Here is a 21,621-nt window from a genome sequence, read left to right on the forward strand (position 1 = left end):
GCATGCTACTCAATATAGCCTAGAAGAGGTCCCGGCAATTCAAAAAGTTGGTCTCTGACCAATCAGATACAATCAGCTTTCTATGCTTATCCAGTTAGCTTAACTTAATTGAGTTTATAATTAACTACATATTAAACAATACCCATGTAATTCAGTAAAATCCCATGAAGTGACATTTAGTTTTAATCTCCTGTGGCCACTCGAAACCCAGATGGTTTTTTGACCTCGCCAACAATGTCTCTCCAACTTCCTCTATCTTGAGCCACTTCAAGTGTAGCGCCGATCGTTCTTAAATCCTTCTCCACCTGATCTCTCCATCGCATCCTAGGTCTGCCCAATGGCCTCACTCCCTCTGGTTCCCCTCGCCAAACCTTCTTTATCATTTTTTCTTCTCCCCTACGGGCAACATGGCCCATCCATCTCACCTTTTACTCCTGATCAGTGCAATCACATCGGGATCTTGGTATATTTCTCTTAATTCTCTGTTCTTCCTGATCCGCCATATGTCTCCTTCTTGAACTGGTCCAAAAATGCTTCGTAATATTTTGTTTTCAAAGGTTATTAACTTTTTTTGGGATTTCTTTGTGAGTGCCCATACTTCTGACCCGTACATCAAAACTGGCAAGATCATGGTTTTGTAAATTCTTAATTTAACTTTCCTCATTAATAGTTTGCTTTAAAGAAGTTTTTCAAGGCTCCAGTATGTTCTATCTTTCATACAACATTGCAATAATATAAATCAGTTCCTTATCTTGCCAACAAACAGACGGCAGACAAACATACAAATAGGCTTAACAAAAATTCTTCCAGTTAACTTAATTTAAAAAAGTATAAAATTTACAACGGAAAACATATCTCTTGAAATGAAAAACCCTACATACCCAAATAGACAATATAAAATCATGCACCATTAAGTACTTGAGAGAAGCATGTTTTTACTACAAAGGCACGGACGTTGCGTAATAGACTGTGCTGAATGCTTACGATATCTGTAAGTTCAATATGTTCTCGAGTACAGACGGACAATGACAAATGGGCTAGAGGCATATTGCCAGACTAACGAGTGGTAGAAACGTATGCAAGATTTAAAGCTTATACATCGATTCCATATTGGGATGTCCCCTCAATAATAGGCACCCATTGGTAGACATACCCATAATCCAAATCGATCCTGCCTATCTCGTAGAAATAAAACTTTATGTAAAATGCCAAGTCAGTAGATGAATTCTGCCTGAATAAGATACAGGGATGGAAGACGAATTTTGCCAGTCCTTCGAATTGCAGCAAGTGGATTGCTTAATTCATTCTAGAGAGATACTGTAAGTCAGTTTCTCTACTAATGCTAAGCCAAATTCCAACGACTGAAATAATTATCATAGTATTAATATATATACAGTATATACAGAAATTAAGCTTTACGCAAAATTTGAAGAATTTACCGCAATTCGGTCTTGAGATATAATGCAGTTAAACAGAAAAAGATAGAGATAGACAGAAGTAAGGTATTTTCAACCTATTGTGATTACTCCGCCTCACAGCCATGCAACTTTGTGTAAATAGTACAAGTGATATTACTTCTTACTCCGTAATATATACATAAATATATGTTAACTAATAATCCTCTTAAAAAGATCAATCCTACTGCCTCTCATTAAATAAATTTCTAATTTTACGAAGTTATATGTTGCAGAATTGACATGGGTAGCACATATTACCATAATCTCAAGTACCATTCAAGGTAACAGAACCGCTTTGCAATAAAAAAATCTGTACGATATCAATAAAATGTCGAGGGCAATATAGTTACATATTATTATTATTAGTTACAGCGTTATCGTGTAGTCTAGTACAAAATTCTCTTAAAATCTCAATATACTTACGAAGCCCAATAAGTAAACAAAAGTTCATCATTTAACTACAAATATACACAAAAACCACTGATTAGAATTCACAAGAATTCTGTATGAAAATGAGCTGAAACGAAAATACCAACAACAACAGTTAAAGCAACCTGAAAGCCAAGCGTGTAAAGGGGTTATTTTATATTTTAAGCAGTGCCTAGTGATATAAATGCTTAGAATATAAACGATGCGATACTTGGTTAAATCCAAATTAAAATTTTAAATATTCGAAAGCTTGCTAAATATATATTGTGTCTTTCTATAGAATAACAATATAAATGAGGCTTTATCGAAATAAAGATTGGAGATGCGTGCAGAGTTTTTCAAATGGGTGCAAAACATCATAAAGTCCGTCTCAGCTTATCGTAATGCAGACAAACACTCAAACAACGTGATCACAATACCTTGCCCAACAAAACAACTACGGGTTCTTTGATATGGTCTGTGCCATTTCTTTTGTAAAGTAATATAAAACAATGTATTTATTTGGCATAACATTATTCCCTATGTTTGGGATCTACAACCTACCTTTCTTAAACATTTTGAGCATTTTTATTGTTAGCAACATTTAATCAATCATAAAAGTCCATTTACGCAACATTTAAACTTTACTGTTATGTCTACTGTATTATCCATTTCTACAATATTAGTTATCAACTGTAGTCTTAGTATTATATACCAAACAAAATAGTAAGTAATGTAAATTATAGAATTCTAAATAAATAAACGCAGCTATGGTTTTCTAAAAATCGATTGCTATTTATTCTGGAATAAAAATTATTACTGCTGCTTTTAATTTTCAATGCTTATACTAATAAATAATTAAAATAATTAATTTTTGTAAATTGGTATATAATATAATAGAAATTAAGTTGGTATACCATGAGGGATATAAGGAATTGTTGTATCATAATATAAATTAAATTTCAAATAAATAAATATATACAAATATATATATATATAAGTATATAGCTTTCGCACACAATAATCTTTGTGTCAGAAAGCTAAAATTATGAACTATAATATATTTGTTAATAAACCTGTTTTGTAGAAGGTAGCAGCAGTTGAGGTTGGCCTCTGGCTTTGAATTTGGAAACATTATATGCTGATTTTCATAACAATTCTGTTATACGTTTTTATTTCTTTTGAAATTAAATATAATAAAATTTGGCTATTATTTGAATTTGAATTTATTTAGATTTTTTATCATGTACAAATGTTTAGTAGCGTCTATAATAAATACACTTAATATTTCCATTTCATTGAATAAATGGATTAAATGCTTGGTTTATTTTAAGTAAATCATCATTTATAATAGTAATGTTGACTATATATCATAAAAAAATTATTTCATTTTTTAAAATTTCGATTGCTTTCGTTTGCAATCAAAGCAATCAAATTCCAAAAATGAAATGAAATGAAATTTTATTTCTGGGTGTATTTTTAATGTTTAGACATATAATCACTCGCAGTGATTATAAACAGGGTCCCCTTCAGAGTGTGATGAGAAGCGAATGCAGTATCTGAACTCTAGAAGTTGCTACCGAGAAAGAACAATCACAAAGTATCTGCGACTAAAAGTAGTGGGGTAGAAGTTTTGCTGTATGGAGTATGTTTTTTAAACCTTACCCAGGAACCGTGCGGGTTCTTTTATAAAACGTTCTCAAAATTACGAAATACTTTTCATACATTATAGATTTTGAGATTTCTCCAGAAAAATGTTCTGCCAATTATGTGAACATATTACATATATATATATATATATGTATATATATATATATATATATATATATATATATATAATAAAAGCGGTAATGCTTATCATGTAGTATTAGGTCAAAACGAAAATTATAGCACACAGCGTTAACTCGTGAAAAAAGTAGGGAGACTGTTCCTCCCTTCACTTCCAATGAATTTTAATTATTAATTTTTTTAATTTAAACTAGCATTTGCATATATTACGGACATATACTATTTTGAGGCTTGTTTTTAATGCGTTAGTATTAACGCGAGGTAGCACAGTAGGTGCCACCGCACCCTAAGCTGATGGCCGTAGGCGTTACTGTCATCCTGTTGAACTACTAGTATCTTTTTTTTGTATTTTAATAGTTTAAATTTGGATGGCCATCGAGTTCAGGTGTTGTGTGAGTAAGTCGTTCTGTCAAGGTCGAAAAGTATTGAATGTAATTGAAGAGAATTCGGCTGGGTTTTGGAGTAATACTATATATCGGTATCAGGGAATCAGAAAAAAAAGTAAGCCGAATGGAGCCAGCTGAGAGAAATATTGGAGCCAAATATTACAAGCCTAGAAGGTACCGTATTATGTAGAAAATATAGGTTACCCAAATAAATGACTGATTTAAAGAAAGTATTTTTTCGACTTACACGGCGTGATTGAAGTATCTTTATTAGAACAGTTAGGTAAATGACAGCCATGAGTAGATTTGCTTATGTCAATAATAGCCTGTTGCACGTCGATGTGTAATTTATATAACTTACAAGCCGTAAGTTGAATTATGTTGAAAAAAAATAACAGTAATATTTAGATTTGCTTTGTTTGAAGTTTGTTGTTGTTGAAGTCGTAGGTGGTTGGTCAGCGAATGCAGACCTATTGTGATCTGTATTCTGTAGTTCAGTTTTAATAATTGTCTTTTGTGTTTTATTAAGTGCATGTTTTAGAGTTAGTGAAGTTGACACACAACCATGGTTGTGATTCCTGACTTAAGCGTGTCACAACGCTCTGGTATGATTTGTTTATTTTATCATAGTTTGTAATTATGTGTTAGGTTAGTTATTTACCTGAAAAAGAAATCAGATTGCAGATTTCGAAACGTATTATTACTGATCTGTTTGTATCACTTAACGATAGTAAATGTCCTGAAACATCCTGTTTCTTATAGGTTTGGTCAGTCAAACTATAGTTTTAGTACCACTCAGAAATTTAAAACCATTAAAATAATTTATAAGGATAAATAGTTGAATATTATCTTGTGGATTGTTCTCTCCATAGTTATCCAGATTGTTCCTGTAGTATCCTGTCGCATTTTGTAGCTGGAGTAAGCCCGTTTAGTTCCATTGAATTTGGAAATAGAACAGCACGCGGGCGGTAGAGAATAGTTTTGAGGTCAGGCTATAGTTTTGCTATTCATTGATGGCGATATAATATAGGAGTTCCAGTATTCTAGCAAGTAACATACGCTGAGTTGTCATTGTAGGGACTAAATAGTCACTCATTTATTGAATTTTGTAGGCTATAATACCACCATAGTAGGCTTATAATTGATCTATTCACATCTCCATGCTAAATTGCGTGTTTAATATTCGTTTAGACTTACTGCCTTCTATGGATCGCACAGTAGATCCGTTATATTCCTCAGCCCCTTGCTACTTGTGTAGGAATATTGTTGAGAGTTACTACGGAGCAAGTGGGTGTTGTGGACGGAGACATCTGGTTGATGGATCCCCTGTGGTGTGCATGGGCTACGTTCGGATTACGGCTGTAGAAGATTAATATTAAGTCCTGCACTCTTAATCTAGGAGCCCTACCATGTAGCTTTGGAACATTAAACCTGAAAATACTGTCGTGCACTATATAAGATGTTTTCTCCTGTTTCTATTTTTAATGATTTGTGGTTTGACTCCAATTTAACAGTAAATAGGACTGTTAAAAAGGGTTACGTTATTGTGAAAATATGATTTGGAAAAAAGTTTGGAGATTGAAATGGTTTTACTCTAAAGTTAGCTTTTGTAGCAACAATATGATTAATTTATTTCTTATAGGATTTATATCTAACATCCGGCGTATTGGAACGAAATGAAATATCAATAAATGTTATCGAGAAATGTATGGCATATATTTCTACCAAGTTTAAATTTGTTTCAACATTTCATTCCCGAGTTGTTGGTGTCTAACAATACTTATGAGACACACATGTAAAAAAAAATTTGTTTACGAAGTTAGCCGATATATTTTATACTTAGTTTTAACTTTTTAGGGTTGTATAATGTTTTTTTATGGGTATGGAGACATTATGGACTCGAGCGCAGAGATTACGATTCATCTAATGATTGATTTACTTCAGATACATTGGGTAAAACTTTCATTATGAGCAGTTTAGAATGTTTATTATTCCCTAAAAAGTTCATGTGTTTCCTAAACTTAGAATGTATTGAAACAATGAATAGTTCGACAAAAACATTTTAAAATCAAGAATGATTTTACTTTATGAATAAAATATGAGTGACAGCTTTTCTGTATGATATGTGAAATCGCTTGAATGTAAAAATTTTATTGAATGACTATCTCATATTGCTATTGTTGAAACAACTGGAGAATAAACAATGCTTTCTACTTCTGTGTGTACCCAGTGACTCTACCATATATCTTCTACCCTTCTTATCCTCATATTTATGACATTCTGCCTTCATGGAGGAATTCTTAGTAGCTGACGAGACAGGAATGTGTAATACTGACTATTCGTAAAGTGACTTTAGCTTCCAATGGTTATGAAAAATTAGACCAAATTAATACATTACAATATCAAAGGGCGTGATCGTTACGAATTAAAACCACTCGTCTTGAATATGGTTTGTTATTGTAATAAGTGTGATCTAAAAGACAAAATTAAATCCCAATATGGATATCTTTGATATCTAAATTATATTCAACTATTAATAGCCATTGGGAAAAAACGTTACTAAAGTAACTTGTACGATAGTCACTTATGATTTGATATAAGTTTGAATAATTATGTCTTTGCTGAACCTTGTAGTTATGTAGATATCCATAGAAACAGTTTAAAAAACAAGACAAGTAAGCAGATACAAGTTCAAGATTTTAAAATTCAGTAAGTAGCCTATTTGATTGACTGCACAAGACAATAGTAATAATATTTTTTAAATACATGATTATATATACATAAATATATTCACCATTACTTCAGTGGCAATCTTAACAGAGAAGAAATAATACAATTAATTTTAAAATACGTGCGTATAACAAATTACAGAGAATTTGAATAGATAAATGTGGATCTAATAATTTAAAATTAAGAATTCATATTAATAATCTAAGTTTTAAACTTATAGTTTCGAGAAGCGTTCGTATAGGCTGTGCTGTCTAAGTTGTAGAACCCTTTGTCAGAGTTAGAGATAACGTAGGTTCAAATCCTGTATGTTAACGGAACACTTTTTTTGGTACTTTCCACCTTGTAGAGTACACACTCCCTTATTTCCTGCAGTAGTTCCAAGGAACCCTTACGTCGCTGTCGACTTGTTTCCAAAGATCGCTAAAATCTATGATAGTCACTTGAATAAGTCTAAATTTTCACACCCAACTCCTCCTGATAAACCAGAAATGTAAACTGGAGGGTTCAGATATGGATATTATGGTGTACCATATCATGCATAATTTTTAGCAAAGGTTTTCCATTTTAAATCCATATTTTAAGTCTCGCTATCTAATATTTAGAAATGGCGATGAAATGATGTGGTTTTTTCTACGAATTTTCAATTTTGTCTTTAAAAGATATAAGAAAAACTTACCTTGAGCGAATATATAGGATTCTAATGGTGATTGCAGTTATAGTGTTTTGAGATAAACAATTGGCAAACAAGTATATAAATATCGCAGAGTTTGGTGGATAAGCTGTGGAATTGTCAAACCCGTTTTTAATCATTACCTATCTACCAGGAAAGATAAACTTGTATACAAGTTGTCATACTATAGGTTCGGAAATATCGTGATGTAAGTCGTAATTGTTATGTATATGTATATATATATATATATATATATATATATATATATATATATATATATATATATATATATATATATATATATCTCTCATGGAAATCTATATATATATATATATTTCCATGAAAACTAGAGTGTTTGTAGGAGGACCATTTTTTATTTTATAATGGGTTTATTAGGCCTAATAAAAGTTTCAAAACCGTTACACTTGAACGTCTAAGGTGCCTGCTACAATCAATGGCAATTTTTCTCGTGCGATAATGTCTAAGGCTTATCCATATTGTTATTGGATCCTTAATTGTCTGACAGAGTGGTATGGCAGCACGTAGGGCAGCAGCTAAGGCGGCAGCGGCGGCGGCCGCGGAGCCTCCCCCTCCACCTGAACCTGCCCCTGAGCCTGAACCAGAGAAAAAGGAACCTGAGAAAGCTGATGAAAAGAAGCCTTCAGACGAAGTATATACTATATAAAGTATACAAGTATAAAAAGTATTTAATTAATTTAGCAGGGCAATTTATTTTCAATACGAATCATCGCTGCAGTTAACATAATAGTCACAAAATTTTAAGTTTTAGTTAATTGAGGATATATGAAAATATCTTACACAATTCAGTTTAGTATTACTCAAAATGTTAATAATTTTGAATGAAAAATAGATTGCTTGGACATTTAAAACCAAAATTACTGCAGGTACTTAGTATTGTCAACGCAGTAATAATATGTTGTCTGCTACATTATACACATCAATAATAATATTATAAATGCAAAAGTGCCTTCTTCTTTTCAATCGATTGTACTGAAATTTTACATGGACATTCTTACGGTTTTTATAATGAATATAGGCCTATTCGTATTTTGAAATATGTCCAGGATACGCCCCACTAGTCTTTGAATTAGCAAAGAATGCCATCTTGGTCCCTGAAGTTGTGTAATATTAATTAAATAAGCCTGTAAAATGTAAATCAACTGTCCTTTATAAACATTGTTTATTTTATATTTGTTTACTTCTATAGTGAGTAAAATGCGTCAAGAGTAACCATATTTTTTCAATGTGTTATAAATTTCAGCGATTAGGTATGTACTCACCTACATAAAAAAATGGGACCTAAAACATAAGGTTAGAATTTGACTCCAAAGACGGCCTTCGAAGCAGCCGTTAAGAACTATGCTAGATTAAATTTCGCTGGACTGTTATTTTGAACTAATGCATCAATTCTAGTTCTCAGTGTTCTAAAATATAAAAAATCTTACCATAAATTGAAATACTCATATAAAAACCATCATGTGTATCTTCTGACAGAATAGACATCTCTGATCTGTGATATGTATTTTCTTGATCGGAAACAAAACAAAATCAACTATGGAACAAAACATGCTAAGAACGATGCTAAATACAATGGCGATAATTATACAAATTTAGACGTATATTTATGATTGTGGCAATAAAGCAAATATTGTAATGGTGTTGGAAATATAATTAACTCAAACCAGAAGTGCTTATACATGTGCAAAACCTACACAATTGCGTGCGATGCCGCGGGTGACTGCTAGTAATCTATATTTGTCTGTCCTAGAATGTTGGGTGAAAGTTTATATACTAAGATGTAATCGTTACTTCCTATATCATAACAGTGTGTGAGGTACCAAGTGTCACAATACCGAATCGTTTAGGCAAGCTCTATATAAACGATATTTCACATAAAATGTAAATTCTGCAGTTCAATTAGTCCTATAATTGTCGTGTGGATAGACAGACAGAGAGAAATGATTTTTATATTTAAAAATAAACCGAAATAAATGTCAAATCTCCCAACTGCAGCTAAACATGTTAAGTGAAATGATTATAAATTGGTTTACTTCTGAGTTGTCGGTCTAAATTAGGTTAATGCCCGCTATAATTTTGTCACTCTAATTTTAAATATAATAATATTAAAGTATGTTTTATAAATTGTCAATTCCATTGCAAAAAGTGACGTAGATATTGTATTTATAATATGCTTGAAACAATAATTGTTTTTTTACTTCTGTTTCAGGACGAGGCAAACAAAGGTCAAAATGGGGATTCAAAAACTGGTAGAGTGGCAGAAAGGATTATAGAGAGGATTATTATATGTCCGGGAGGGCAGAATCCTTACATGGCGCCACCCCCGCCCCCGCCACCACAGGGTATCTGCCACTGTGTACCAATATTCGTCGACAGGCCTAAAAAGAAACAAGATAAGGGGAAAGGCAAAAGAAAGGGAGGCGATGATAAAGAAAACGAGCCATGTAAACATCCTTTCTGTATTGTCCAGAGGGCGAGGACGAAGCCTCAAGGGTAACAGAATTAAATTAGATTCTAATGAAACGAAACCGTAATGTAAAATTTGGGTTTTAAAATGGTTAGCCAGAATTGTTTAAAAAATCTCCAATTGAAAGAACTAAAATATGTCAGATTTACAATATGTGTTCCGAAATTGATCTGCAACAGAAATTAGGAGAGAAGAGTTGCCTTATAAATTTCCGTAAAGTTTTAATTTCCCTTATGAATTTCGTTAAAACTTTTTATTTATCCCAGTCAGTCTGCTTTTGAATTTAATTTAATGTAAAGGTCGGTTGACATATTATATCTGATAAACAGACTTATCTGATGTGTTAGAATGAATTAGCCGGTTACTTTATATGATAAAATAACTATTTAATGAAGCCCTAAATCTAAAAGCCTGCTGTAATATGCTTCTGCCATAAACATTCAATAACACTAATTTCTTGGTTTATAATAAACAGCTGAATTATACAATTTTGTGTTATATAATTCATAAAGTTCCTGGAAACTTGTGTAAGAATGAAGTGTTACTTTCTTCCAATAACTTACATCTTTCTCACTGACATTAATTACATCACTATCCAGTAGACTGGGATTTTGTGGTTTACAAATAGACGCATCTAAAGCTTAAATCTCAAGGAAATCTACATTTACACCAATTTTGAGTTTAAAACCTCCAATTTTGGTCTATACTAAGTGAAGATAAATATTCTCACAGGACTGTAAAAGAGTCTGTAGCAGTAAATTTTAAAGGCAGATTTGTGACAAAAAGTCTCCTTATGAATTTGTTTAAAGAAAGGACCAAGAAAATTAACACCAATCTGGACATCAGTAACAAACTAAAAAACAGAAACTGCAAACTTGATTTTGATCTTCCAAACTGAAATAATTTGTATACATACTAAACAAAATAATACAATAAATAAAAAACATTCCAATATGGGATAAGAGTTTTCAAGTGGACTTCCATTGGTAAAAGGTATTTTATTCTTAGGTAAATTTTACTTGTGTATATCTAAAAAATTAACATGTGATAGGGTGTTGGGAGTGATCTTAAAATATCTCTGTATTTAAAACATGCTAATTTCGAGGACCTGAAAGTCTGAAGTCTGTATTAAGCCCATGTTTTCTGAACCGTATAATTTGATCTTCATAATATGGTTCCAGGTTGCCATGGGCCTCAGGACTGTACAAACAACAGCATCCCACCCAGGGTCCCGAAACACCGCCCCCGCCCCCCGTCGTGATCTGCCAGCGCCCTGTTATGTGCTGCTGTCCTAAGTGTCGTCCTCCTCCTGAGTCAGACTCTGAAGACGAGGATCCGCCAAGGGAGGACACAGAAACCTTCATGACATTCATGAATATGGTCTTTGCGGCTGCCAACGTTATGAATGAGAATCCACATGCTTTTTAGATCAATATAAACCTTGCAGAAATTAAACTTAGCGTTCATGCACACGTTGAAAAATTAATTTTAATACATTTTATAAAGATATCTTCTTTTATGCAAGGAAAAGATTGAACAGAGGTTTTCAAAGTTTCAGAAGTGAAGAAGTGACGCGAAACGTAAGGTTTCACATTCAGTCAAACAGAGTTACAAAATTACAAAAAGTGAAGAAACAAACAAACCAATTAGATAAAAGGCATGGTGGGACGGTGGGTGCACATATAATAGCTGTTGGGACGACAGTTACCTCAAAGTATTATTGGACCCACATCCAATCAGAGAAGTCATGATTCTGTAATGCAATCCGCCTGATAGAGGTCGCTCCTTCTCTCTCTCTTTATTGCGAACTGAACTATAATGACGTTTATTGCCCATAGCAATGATATTGTTTGATTCACTGGTGTAAGTTTGAGAAGTCAATTTGCTAATACGTAGTTTGTTTTTCGTTAAAAGGTTGGAATTGTGACAGTCGCCATAATTGCTATTGTCGGCTGTAAAAAGTTAACTAATAGTATTAAAAGGTTGCTCAAATTTAATAGCGTTAATAACCTAAAATAATTTCAGCCTTATTGAAAGACTGGTTAGAATATGAGTATAAGTGTTAGTAATATATTTCTTACATATAATTATTTCGTAGTTCATTGATTCTTATGCCACATCGTCCTTGGAAGTAAAATGTTTTATTCACTAAGGTTAGTTTTTAGAATCACAAAACACGAAATTTTTCATCAATTTGTAATAAGTTAGGGATGATAATTTTATTAGGAACGGTTGAATTTTTAATTAAAACTAAATGCACAAGGCTTTAAATGGTTTCTCAAATGTTTATATTTTGTTTCATTTTTTTATTCATGGACTTATTTATTTTTTAATATAGGAAGTAGCATAGAGACATATAAAGATAGATAGAAATAGAAAGAATGTGTCCCACACACTGGAAGGGAGTTCATACTACTTGACAACTTAGGTACTGTAGGTTTAATGGTTATATTCCGACTTGTCAGCCAAAACCAAAAGTTACGTGGGGCTATAATTTCACATTTATGCTCTGTACATTTTACAGAGTTTATATGTTTAAATATCTGAGTCAACTAATGTATCTGCAATTCAATATTGCAGATAATATCTATGATTGCAGATAATATTGCAGATAATATGTCAGATAATATCTAAAATATTATAGACTTTGGGTCTGAGTTAGAGATAACGCAGGTTCAAATCCTGTCTGTGACCATTGCACTTTTTATCAGTACAATCAACCTCGTAGTGTATCGACTCTCCCCCTTATTCTGTTTGATGAGATCCTCGCACAGGCCAGTGGCCCATGAGGACAGACAGAAGAAGGCTTAAAAGGAAATCGGCCTCTCCTTAAAATAAAAATAAAAAAATTAACATCTGGCTACGATTTAAGGTAAAACCTCTTCTTCTTACTACCCATTTTATCCAAATTTAGATAAGTGTCGTCGGAATATAATTAAAATGTCGCTGCTCTGCTAAAATATCAACCCTATAAAAATAATTTGTCAAAATAACAATATGTTGTAAAGTTTAATCTAAATTTAAAGTATAAACCTGTGACAAATGAATAAAAAACGAAAAAACGCGAACGATAATTAATTATTTCTTACAAGCAAGATATTATGACTTTACAGTAATAGGGCTTTCACTGAATTCAATATAATTTGCTGGGTAAAAAATTGAATAGTTAATTTTGTGTATATATTATAAACAAAATCTACTGAAGGATTTATTTTGGAGTATAAAAATAGTTCTTACATTTGTTTCAGATAAAAAAAAGTGTTAGAGTAAAACTAGAGAAACAGCAACTAAAGTTAAAGTACAAAACTCGTACATTGCATTTTTTATCGTTATTTTGATGGATATAAACAAAAATCTCAAAAATAAGAAATACAAAAAAAAGATTTCAATGAATTTAGTTTGTAACAATGTGATAGCCAGAAGCCAATGCAGAAATTACGGCCGGACACCAGTCAAGTAGGAAATTCTGTCCCAAATTAAACACAGATACACCTGTGGTTGTTATGAGTGACAAAAGTGATGTGATAGAACAGATTTTGACTTAAACAGAGCATCTACGCTCAACGATGATCAACAAGTGAAGTTAGTAGCTAAACACACTTCACTTACAGTAACTCAGTAAATTCAAGGAAATAACTCATCCTTTAGGAATTAGTATGGGGCGGAAGTAATTTACACGACGTCCCTCAGGAGGATCTTTTCAGCTTCAATCAGAAAATAATACCTGTCAGATACAAACTCTTTCGCTATATCTGATCAGTGATCACTACTACACAATCACAATGTTTCAATAGTTACGTATTAGTTGTTTGTCTGAAAAAACAATAAACAAAAACAGAGTGAGAATTTTTATAAAAATTACCTGCCTGGGCATGGTAATAATCTTTCTGCTAGGCTTCATTGCACAGATTAAGAACCATTAATGTTGGTGAGAAGGTGACTTCCTCTCCTCATGATACTTTACTTTATATAACTACTATCATAATAAATGCCTTAATTTTATGAATGGTGGGTTAGAAGTAAATTAGAAAGGTTGCCTTGGCAACTCAGACGTAAGAAGGGTTTTACATATCGTAATGATATGTAAATCTTAAAAAAGAAGTACAGTGTAAGTTACACAGCTGTCTTAATACATTCACATTTTATTGCAGCATATTTTCCACAAGAGTAGTTTTTCTTTTAATTTTTTTGTAGAAATGACGTTTTATTTATTTCAGAATTATTTATTTGCAATATAAATAAAAAATAAATAATACGAAATATAAATTAAAGATAATTTAGTACTGGTTATCGTATACAGCGTCTATTATAAAGGTGCTTTTAAGTCCCATTTGGGACACACCTTTACCGTCCATAATACTTATTTTTATGTTTGTAAAATCTTTTCTTATACCAACAAATATTACTAAGTTCTAATCAGTACTTTACACCAGGGACTTATGGTATACCCTTAATCAGGGTCTTGGGAAAATATATTGTTGCTTTGCCGAAAAGCTGTGTCAGTTGAGAAAGCATTTTTTTTATTAAAAATGACTAAGATTTGTACGTATGAATAGATTCTTTCAGAAGAGGATTTGTTTGAATAAACGATTGTAACAGTCCAAAATGTAAACATCAAGAAAAGAACAAACAAGGGATTCAGTAAAGCTATAAAAGGCATTTATACTAGGCTCATGTTAAGCCTGAATTATTATGTGTGCTTTTTAGACTGCTGCAAACGAAATCTTTATATAATTTGTAGCTACAAGAATAAACATTTGTTATAGTTAAAAATAGGAAGTACAATTATTGGCGTTATATTGAGCTAGATTTTGATAACCGTATGGAGGTTTGAATTTACAACAATAAAATCACTAATGAGATGTATGTACAAAATACGTAAATTATATTGTTTTATATGCATATAAATAGATATACAGTTTGAAAATATCTATTTTGTTTTGGATTGGCTCAAGTGAATAACAAAGATAAATTGCGTGCTTATCTCAGAATTTATAATATAGTAATACTATTGGTTTTGGAATTATTGGATTGCGATGCGAGGAAATAACTTCCCCATTACATATGTACCAATGACTACAATAAAAGGAACGAAGATGTCACAACTTTCATGAAATTCCAAAACATGATGGGAAGAAAAAAAAGTCCTCAGAGTGACGATTTCTCCCAATGATAAACATTTTTCAAAGGGGTTTCAAATTCATGAAAACACCCTTACGCAAGAACATTCACTTCTATATCTTGCTTACTCTAGTAGGGTGACGTGTAGAGGCGAGAATATCTTTCAAAAACAATCTTGGATGCACCTTTGAACTGCTTTAGGGTGCATCATACTTCTAATAAGAGTTTCTGACACGTAGCGTCATTCTTTCCTGGATACAAGTGGGGACATTTTAATATCCAAATAATTGTCACCCATATTAGAAATACCAAGACCTTGTACCTTGTGTAAAGATGCGATTGACTTACAGGATAGAAAATATTGTGGTTAGTGCCTTTAGAAAAGTAACAGTAAATATATCTTCTCTGCCAGATGATGCTCTTATAGGAGGCTACTGGCTTAACAAGCTGTTTTCCAAGAACTTATTCCAGTTATTTAACATAGCCTAATGATCGTGTTTTATTATGACAGCATTCTCGAGACCTATTCTCGTGCCTATTCCAACAAGGTCTGATAAGTTTTGGGAGGAAGGAAGTATTATATTGCACGCCATTGACTTTAGAATGCTTCTCGCCGCCTTTACGGAAAAAATCAGAATATTTGCTTTGTAGGCAAATGTGAACTAAAGAACACTATTTACTATATAAAAAATAGCCATAACAAATAGCTGAGCCAAGATAAAATATAATTATTATTCCAAAGCTAAATTATGATAAGATTACTCCATAGTTTTTGCACTGTCCTTGTATGCTATGCATACCAAGTATAGCAATGGTAAAAATAAATGAAAGTACAACATAAATCAATACAAAATGTCAAAAATGAAAACTATCTAAACATAGAAAGTGCGAACATTAATGAGTCTTGTGCAACAAGATCCAGAAGAAGTCTGTAAGCTTCTTTGCAAAAAAAGCAAAATGTCAGCAATCGGTTATTGGTTATTTTAGTTTAATAGCAAAAGCATCAGAGTGGAAACATTATGGTTGAAGGCATATAATGCATTGTAACTATCGGAGGGTTACGGTCTACCTTGATCATATGACCAATTTTATGTTGCTATAAAATATTGATAAAGTGCGTTGCCGTGAAGATAAGTAAATTTATAGGAAGATCGCGTTGAATACGAATCGTTTAAAAGGAACCGAACCACCAAAGCTTGTATAGTGGAGGAGGGTTCAATAAATATTTATCGCTATTCAAGAAAAGTAAACTACTTCATGTCTCCTCGTTAATGACATCATAAAAAGTAGACCCACATTTTATAGGCAATTTAATATTGGCGATAAGAGAGCTATTTAAGAAGTTTATGGCAATCCCATAAATCCACGCATAGCACGTTGAGGTACCTGGGAGTACGAAGTTGATGGGCTATAACATTTTATGCTCAAAAACAGTCTAGATTCTGAATATGTAGCATAGATGGCGTCATAACATTTCAATGGATGAAATTGCATAGTACTTATTAAAAACAATTATTATACGTAGTGCAAGAACCGGACGCTTGAAATGTATTGGTTACATCACCTATTACAACTAGCGACACGATACTATGTAACATTATCTACTACAACTAGTGAATTGATCCTATGTAACTTCACCTACTTCAACTAGTGAATTGATCCTGTGTAACATTATCTACTACAACTAGCGACACGATACTATGTAACACCACCTACTACAACTAGTGAATTGATCCTATGTAACATCACCTACTACAACTAGCGACACGATACTATGTAACACAACCTACTACAACTAGTGAATTGATCCTATGTAACATAATCTACTACAACTAGCGATACGATCCTATGTAACATTATCTCCAACAACTAGCGACACGATACTATGTAACATCATCTACTACAACTAGCGATACGATCCTATGTAACATTATCTCCAAAAACTAGCGACACGATACTATGTAATACCATCTACTCCAACTAGCGATACGATCCTATGTAACATCATCTACTACAACTAGTGAATTGATCCTATGTAACATCATCTACTACAACTAGTGAATTGATCCTATGTAACATCATCTACTACAACTAGCGATACGATCCTATGTAACATTATCTCCTACAACTAGCGACACGATACTATGTAACATCATCTACTACAACTAGTGAATTGATCCTATGTAACATCATCTACTACAACTAGCGATACGATCCTATGTAACATTATCTCCTACAACTAGCGACACGATACTATTTAACATCATCTACTACAACTAGTGAATTGATCCTATGTAACATAATTTACTACAACTAGCGACACGATACTATATAACACCATCTACTACAACTAGCGACACGATCCTATTTAACATTATCTCCTACAACTAGCGACACGATCCTATGTAACATCACCTACATGAACACTTATGGGTTGCTATAGCGTTTGAACTGTAACATACTGTAATAGAAATACGGGTAACTCCCTGATAGATCAAATTAACTAAACTCTGAGAATGTAAGAGTTAACATCGAATGCTGAAAAAAGAGGGAAGATGTATAACTCTAACACATCACATCTGAAACTACTTTCACAGAAAGTACATTTGATTTTAGCCTGTACTACAACTAGACATTGAAATGTTAAAGGCTCATATAATATACTATAACTAGAAGGAAGATGTCATATCTCTTTTATTTATCTTGCAACGCCTCATACTTCTTGTTTTGAAGATGCGTTAATTGGAACTACACCGATTTGATTGGTGTTTGATGCTTATAATCTTATTAACTCCTTTTAAGGAAGGCAGTAGACATTAAGGCTTCATATTGGAAGGTAAATTTTGACACACATGTAAAATAATTCTGTATTCTAGTAAGAGCTAATTCTACAAAATTGATGTAGGAGGAACATGGGAGCATTTACTATGAGAGATTTTAGGACATACATATAAAGTGGAAGGATATTTTGCCAAGAAAAACTAATTTTTCACAATGATAAACTACAAATGTTGTAAAATTAACATTCATTTGTAATTTAGATTATTCTATAAGTTGCCAACGCAAGCAATGAAGTATTTTGTTGAATTAGTTGTTTTAGTAATAATAAAACGATGTAATTAATCATTTTCAAGCTGCTTGGATAAGCTTATAACTAACTTTACCAGACCTGGGAAACAAGTCTATTACTAAACTGCTAATAAGAGTCTGCCTTAATATCACAAACAATATATTAAACGTTTTGCAGCATTGCAGACTCGGGGTTGCAGGATCAACGGTGGAAACCATTTCCGAGATGAACCATAAGTTTTTATCGTTATTTCATTTTTATTGTCGGTTAAGGTCTACTGATTCAATTTTATCCCTGTACGCTTCAAATACGTCTTGCGTATTCAACGAAGGTTAGTAAGTACGCTGTATAATAGAACGGGTGGACTAATTGGGCTTATATATTTTTATGTTTGTAGAAATCTGAGAAAGATTTATATAAAGGGAAAGATCTGAAAAGATTCTTTGAATATTTAACAATTCAGAGAAAAATGGTAATATTTATGTTTTATAGTATACATTATATGAGATTAAACATATGTTGATACTTTCAGTTGAAGTTCGTCAAAGAGGCAGAAACAATGGTTTACAATTCACATTTTATAACTGTGCCTGATCAGTATTGATGCAGATTTATTAAAATCCTGTTATAAAGCCAAACTTAATGAACAAAGCTGTGGGTGTTTTCACGTACGGTACTCCAAACTGGTGGCTTCATTGACATTGTGATTTGATATTTTACAGGGGCTTAAGAAAAAATAGAGAAATGAACAACAACATACCTCAACCCGCACACTAAAACCCCCCACTACCACTACTAAAACCCTTAAAAAACAATAAAATACACAATGAAAAAAGTTATAAGCGGTTATTTTCAAATTTTGCATGAACTTAATAATAATTTCTCCCTTATACTGGAAGTAGATAGAATTTCTTAACAGACCTTAATAGAATTACGTATGTATGTATATTGTTTCACCGAGACAATAAGGAATATTAAACTAGAAACTGGAAAAGGTCGATGGAAATACCTTAGACCGAAAGTACGAGAATATGAGATCTCGTAGAATATGAGATCCGGGAAGTAGTCGCTTTTTGACCAAATTAGATTTCTGAGAGATACAGACATACATATTATTTTGATCGAGGCAATTAGGCAAACTTAACTGTGAAACTGCATGTAACTTTATACTGTTTAAAGTTGATATCATTCAACCGAAGTGATTCTCAGAACTTCGTACTGTATGTATATTTTACTCGTCGTTAAAACAAGGAAAACTCTACTATGACACTTAAAATCTCTATGATTGCAAGTACATGTCAAAGATTAAAGTAAACGCTTTCCTACCTATGTAGGTTTCAGATAATTATTTATTTGCATTAAAGTTTTGATCCACACTTTCAAATCCAGATTTGAGAATAAGCCAGACTCAACTTTAGCGTCAGAAATACAATTAATTCGAACCAGAAATGCTCGTAACATAGGATAAGAAACTCGTACAAAAGGTGATATAAGTCAGATTAAACTCTGATACTTTTAAGCATGCACAGAGAAATAATATGTGTATGCCTGATGTATGTCTACTTGAGTTTCCAAAATTGTACAGGCCTGTGTTTTTACTAAATTTTATAAGGGCTTTGATTTTTGAAATTACGTTGTAGGTAACAGTTAATTATGATAAAAACATGATTGACTGAGCAACGCGAAGCTAGTAAACCGGGCAGAACCAAAATTGTCTTGTCTGCATGTGTTTTCTGTGCCATTAGCACCATATATCGTCCGCAAATTATTCGAGAGCGACTCAGGTACAATAGAGAGATTTAGCACCATCGTTGATCCATTGAATAATAAGGCACAACTGGAAGTTGGGGTTTTTCACTATACTTTTTAGACCGGAAGTAGAGTACAATGGTCGAAACAAAGTAGGCTTCTTCGAATTTGTGTGTATTTTTTTTGTATGATGACAACCTGGCACACTCAACTATGCCACCTGAAATATAATAGATAGGAAGCAGACGTACTCCTACCCACGCATACTTAAAATAGGTATCATAAAAGAGGTTAAATTTATACCTACACTAGTGATACCCGCGGCTACGGAACTTCCTAGGCTTTGCATGTGTACCAATACGTCTGGTTCGAGTGAATTATATTTCCGATGCCAATTTAGAGTTAGAAAAGAGTGAGAAGAAATGTATATTTACGGCTATTACAATTTAATCTGGTCTTAGTATTTTTGTGTGCCATAGTTGATTTTGTGTAGTTACCTCTGCCAAAAAAACATATACCGGGTGTCTTAAAAGTCCCATCTGGGATCTTTATTAACTTTCTTATGAATAGAGATGGGATGATTTACTTTGGGGAATGTTTATAAGACCAACCGAAGAGATTTTAAATATAAAAAATTATCTAACTCCCCCCCCCTCCAAGGTGTTAAGGTGTTACAATAAGAAGAACAATGGCGCAAACTAGTGATTTCTAATCTTGCTGTATTAAATTTGGTGGACAATAACAATTTTAATTTTTTTATAAAACTCCCACAATTTAAGTTACATTTAAAGTTATTGTAGGACAGATAAACCATTCAATCACCAGCTATTTTTAGAACTTACGACACGAAACAATAAACCCAATTATTACAAGAATCAACAAACATGGTTAACATAGAATTTATTAGGTTTTGTTTTTTTGACTGAAGCCAATTAGGAAGTCCTGGAAATAGCAAAAGATAGTTTTAGCATCTCTTATTGGGTACCAGTAAGTATGTGTGACACATTCAGTCCACTTCGACTCAGTAACTGGTCTGCATGTTGATCATATAAACATCCCCTCAAAGTAAATCACTTCTCTCTATTCATGAGAAAGTTATTGGGAGGGGGGGGGGGGTTAAACATAAACCACTCTGAGAAGCCTACTTCCGTAAAAGCCAAATAAGAAGAATTTTTTGAGCTGTGATATGAGTGAAAAATAATACACTTTTGTAAGTGTTGAGCAGTTTTCAACACACGTTTTAATAGCCAGCAACAAAAGGTAAGATACAAGGAAATATCACTTATAAGAAATACTGATTATGAGAAAATACTCGTATAAATAATAAATGAAGCTTATTTCTTAATTATTGACCGATCATTTTAAATATTTGGAGTCTCTATCGCTCTCTCTCTCTCTCTCTTGGATCTGATAATTTTTAAAGGTGTGCTAAGTTTTAGGAACTATGACGAATTCATGTTTCTGGCTTATCTTATCATGATTTGGATTTTATAGAATTAAATTTGAAGTTAAAAAACAGTAGTAAAAAAAATTATATAAATGTTAGAGATTTTTAAAATGTGAAGATAAGTAAACTTCAACTAGAGTGTCGTTTAATAAATTGGGAAAATGTTTATACTACAGATAACATTACTGATAAGGTAAATTTACTGTGTGATAAATTACTTTCTTTGTATAATAGTCATATACCTGAAAAACGTCTGTACACAAATAAAAATCCATGTCCTTGGATAACA

At 32.6% G+C, this 21,621-nt stretch overlaps 1 protein-coding gene across 1 annotated transcript; it reads left to right on the forward strand.

Annotated features, from left to right (window-relative positions):
- The first annotated feature begins 6,684 nt into the window (after positions 1-6,684).
- Positions 6,685-11,415, forward strand: LOC124361480 (basic salivary proline-rich protein 3-like). Its single transcript, XM_046815529.1, has 4 exons — positions 6,685-6,748; positions 7,966-8,109; positions 9,688-9,971; positions 11,127-11,415. Exons 2-4 carry the CDS (start codon positions 7,972-7,974, stop codon positions 11,371-11,373), a joined length of 669 nt encoding a protein of 222 aa, XP_046671485.1. The 5' UTR covers positions 6,685-6,748; positions 7,966-7,971; the 3' UTR covers positions 11,374-11,415.
- Positions 11,416-21,621: the final 10,206 nt, after the last annotated feature.

This window comes from Homalodisca vitripennis, chromosome 4, assembly GCF_021130785.1.
Source record: "Homalodisca vitripennis isolate AUS2020 chromosome 4, UT_GWSS_2.1, whole genome shotgun sequence".
In the NCBI taxonomy this organism is placed as follows: domain Eukaryota; kingdom Metazoa; phylum Arthropoda; class Insecta; order Hemiptera; family Cicadellidae; genus Homalodisca; species Homalodisca vitripennis.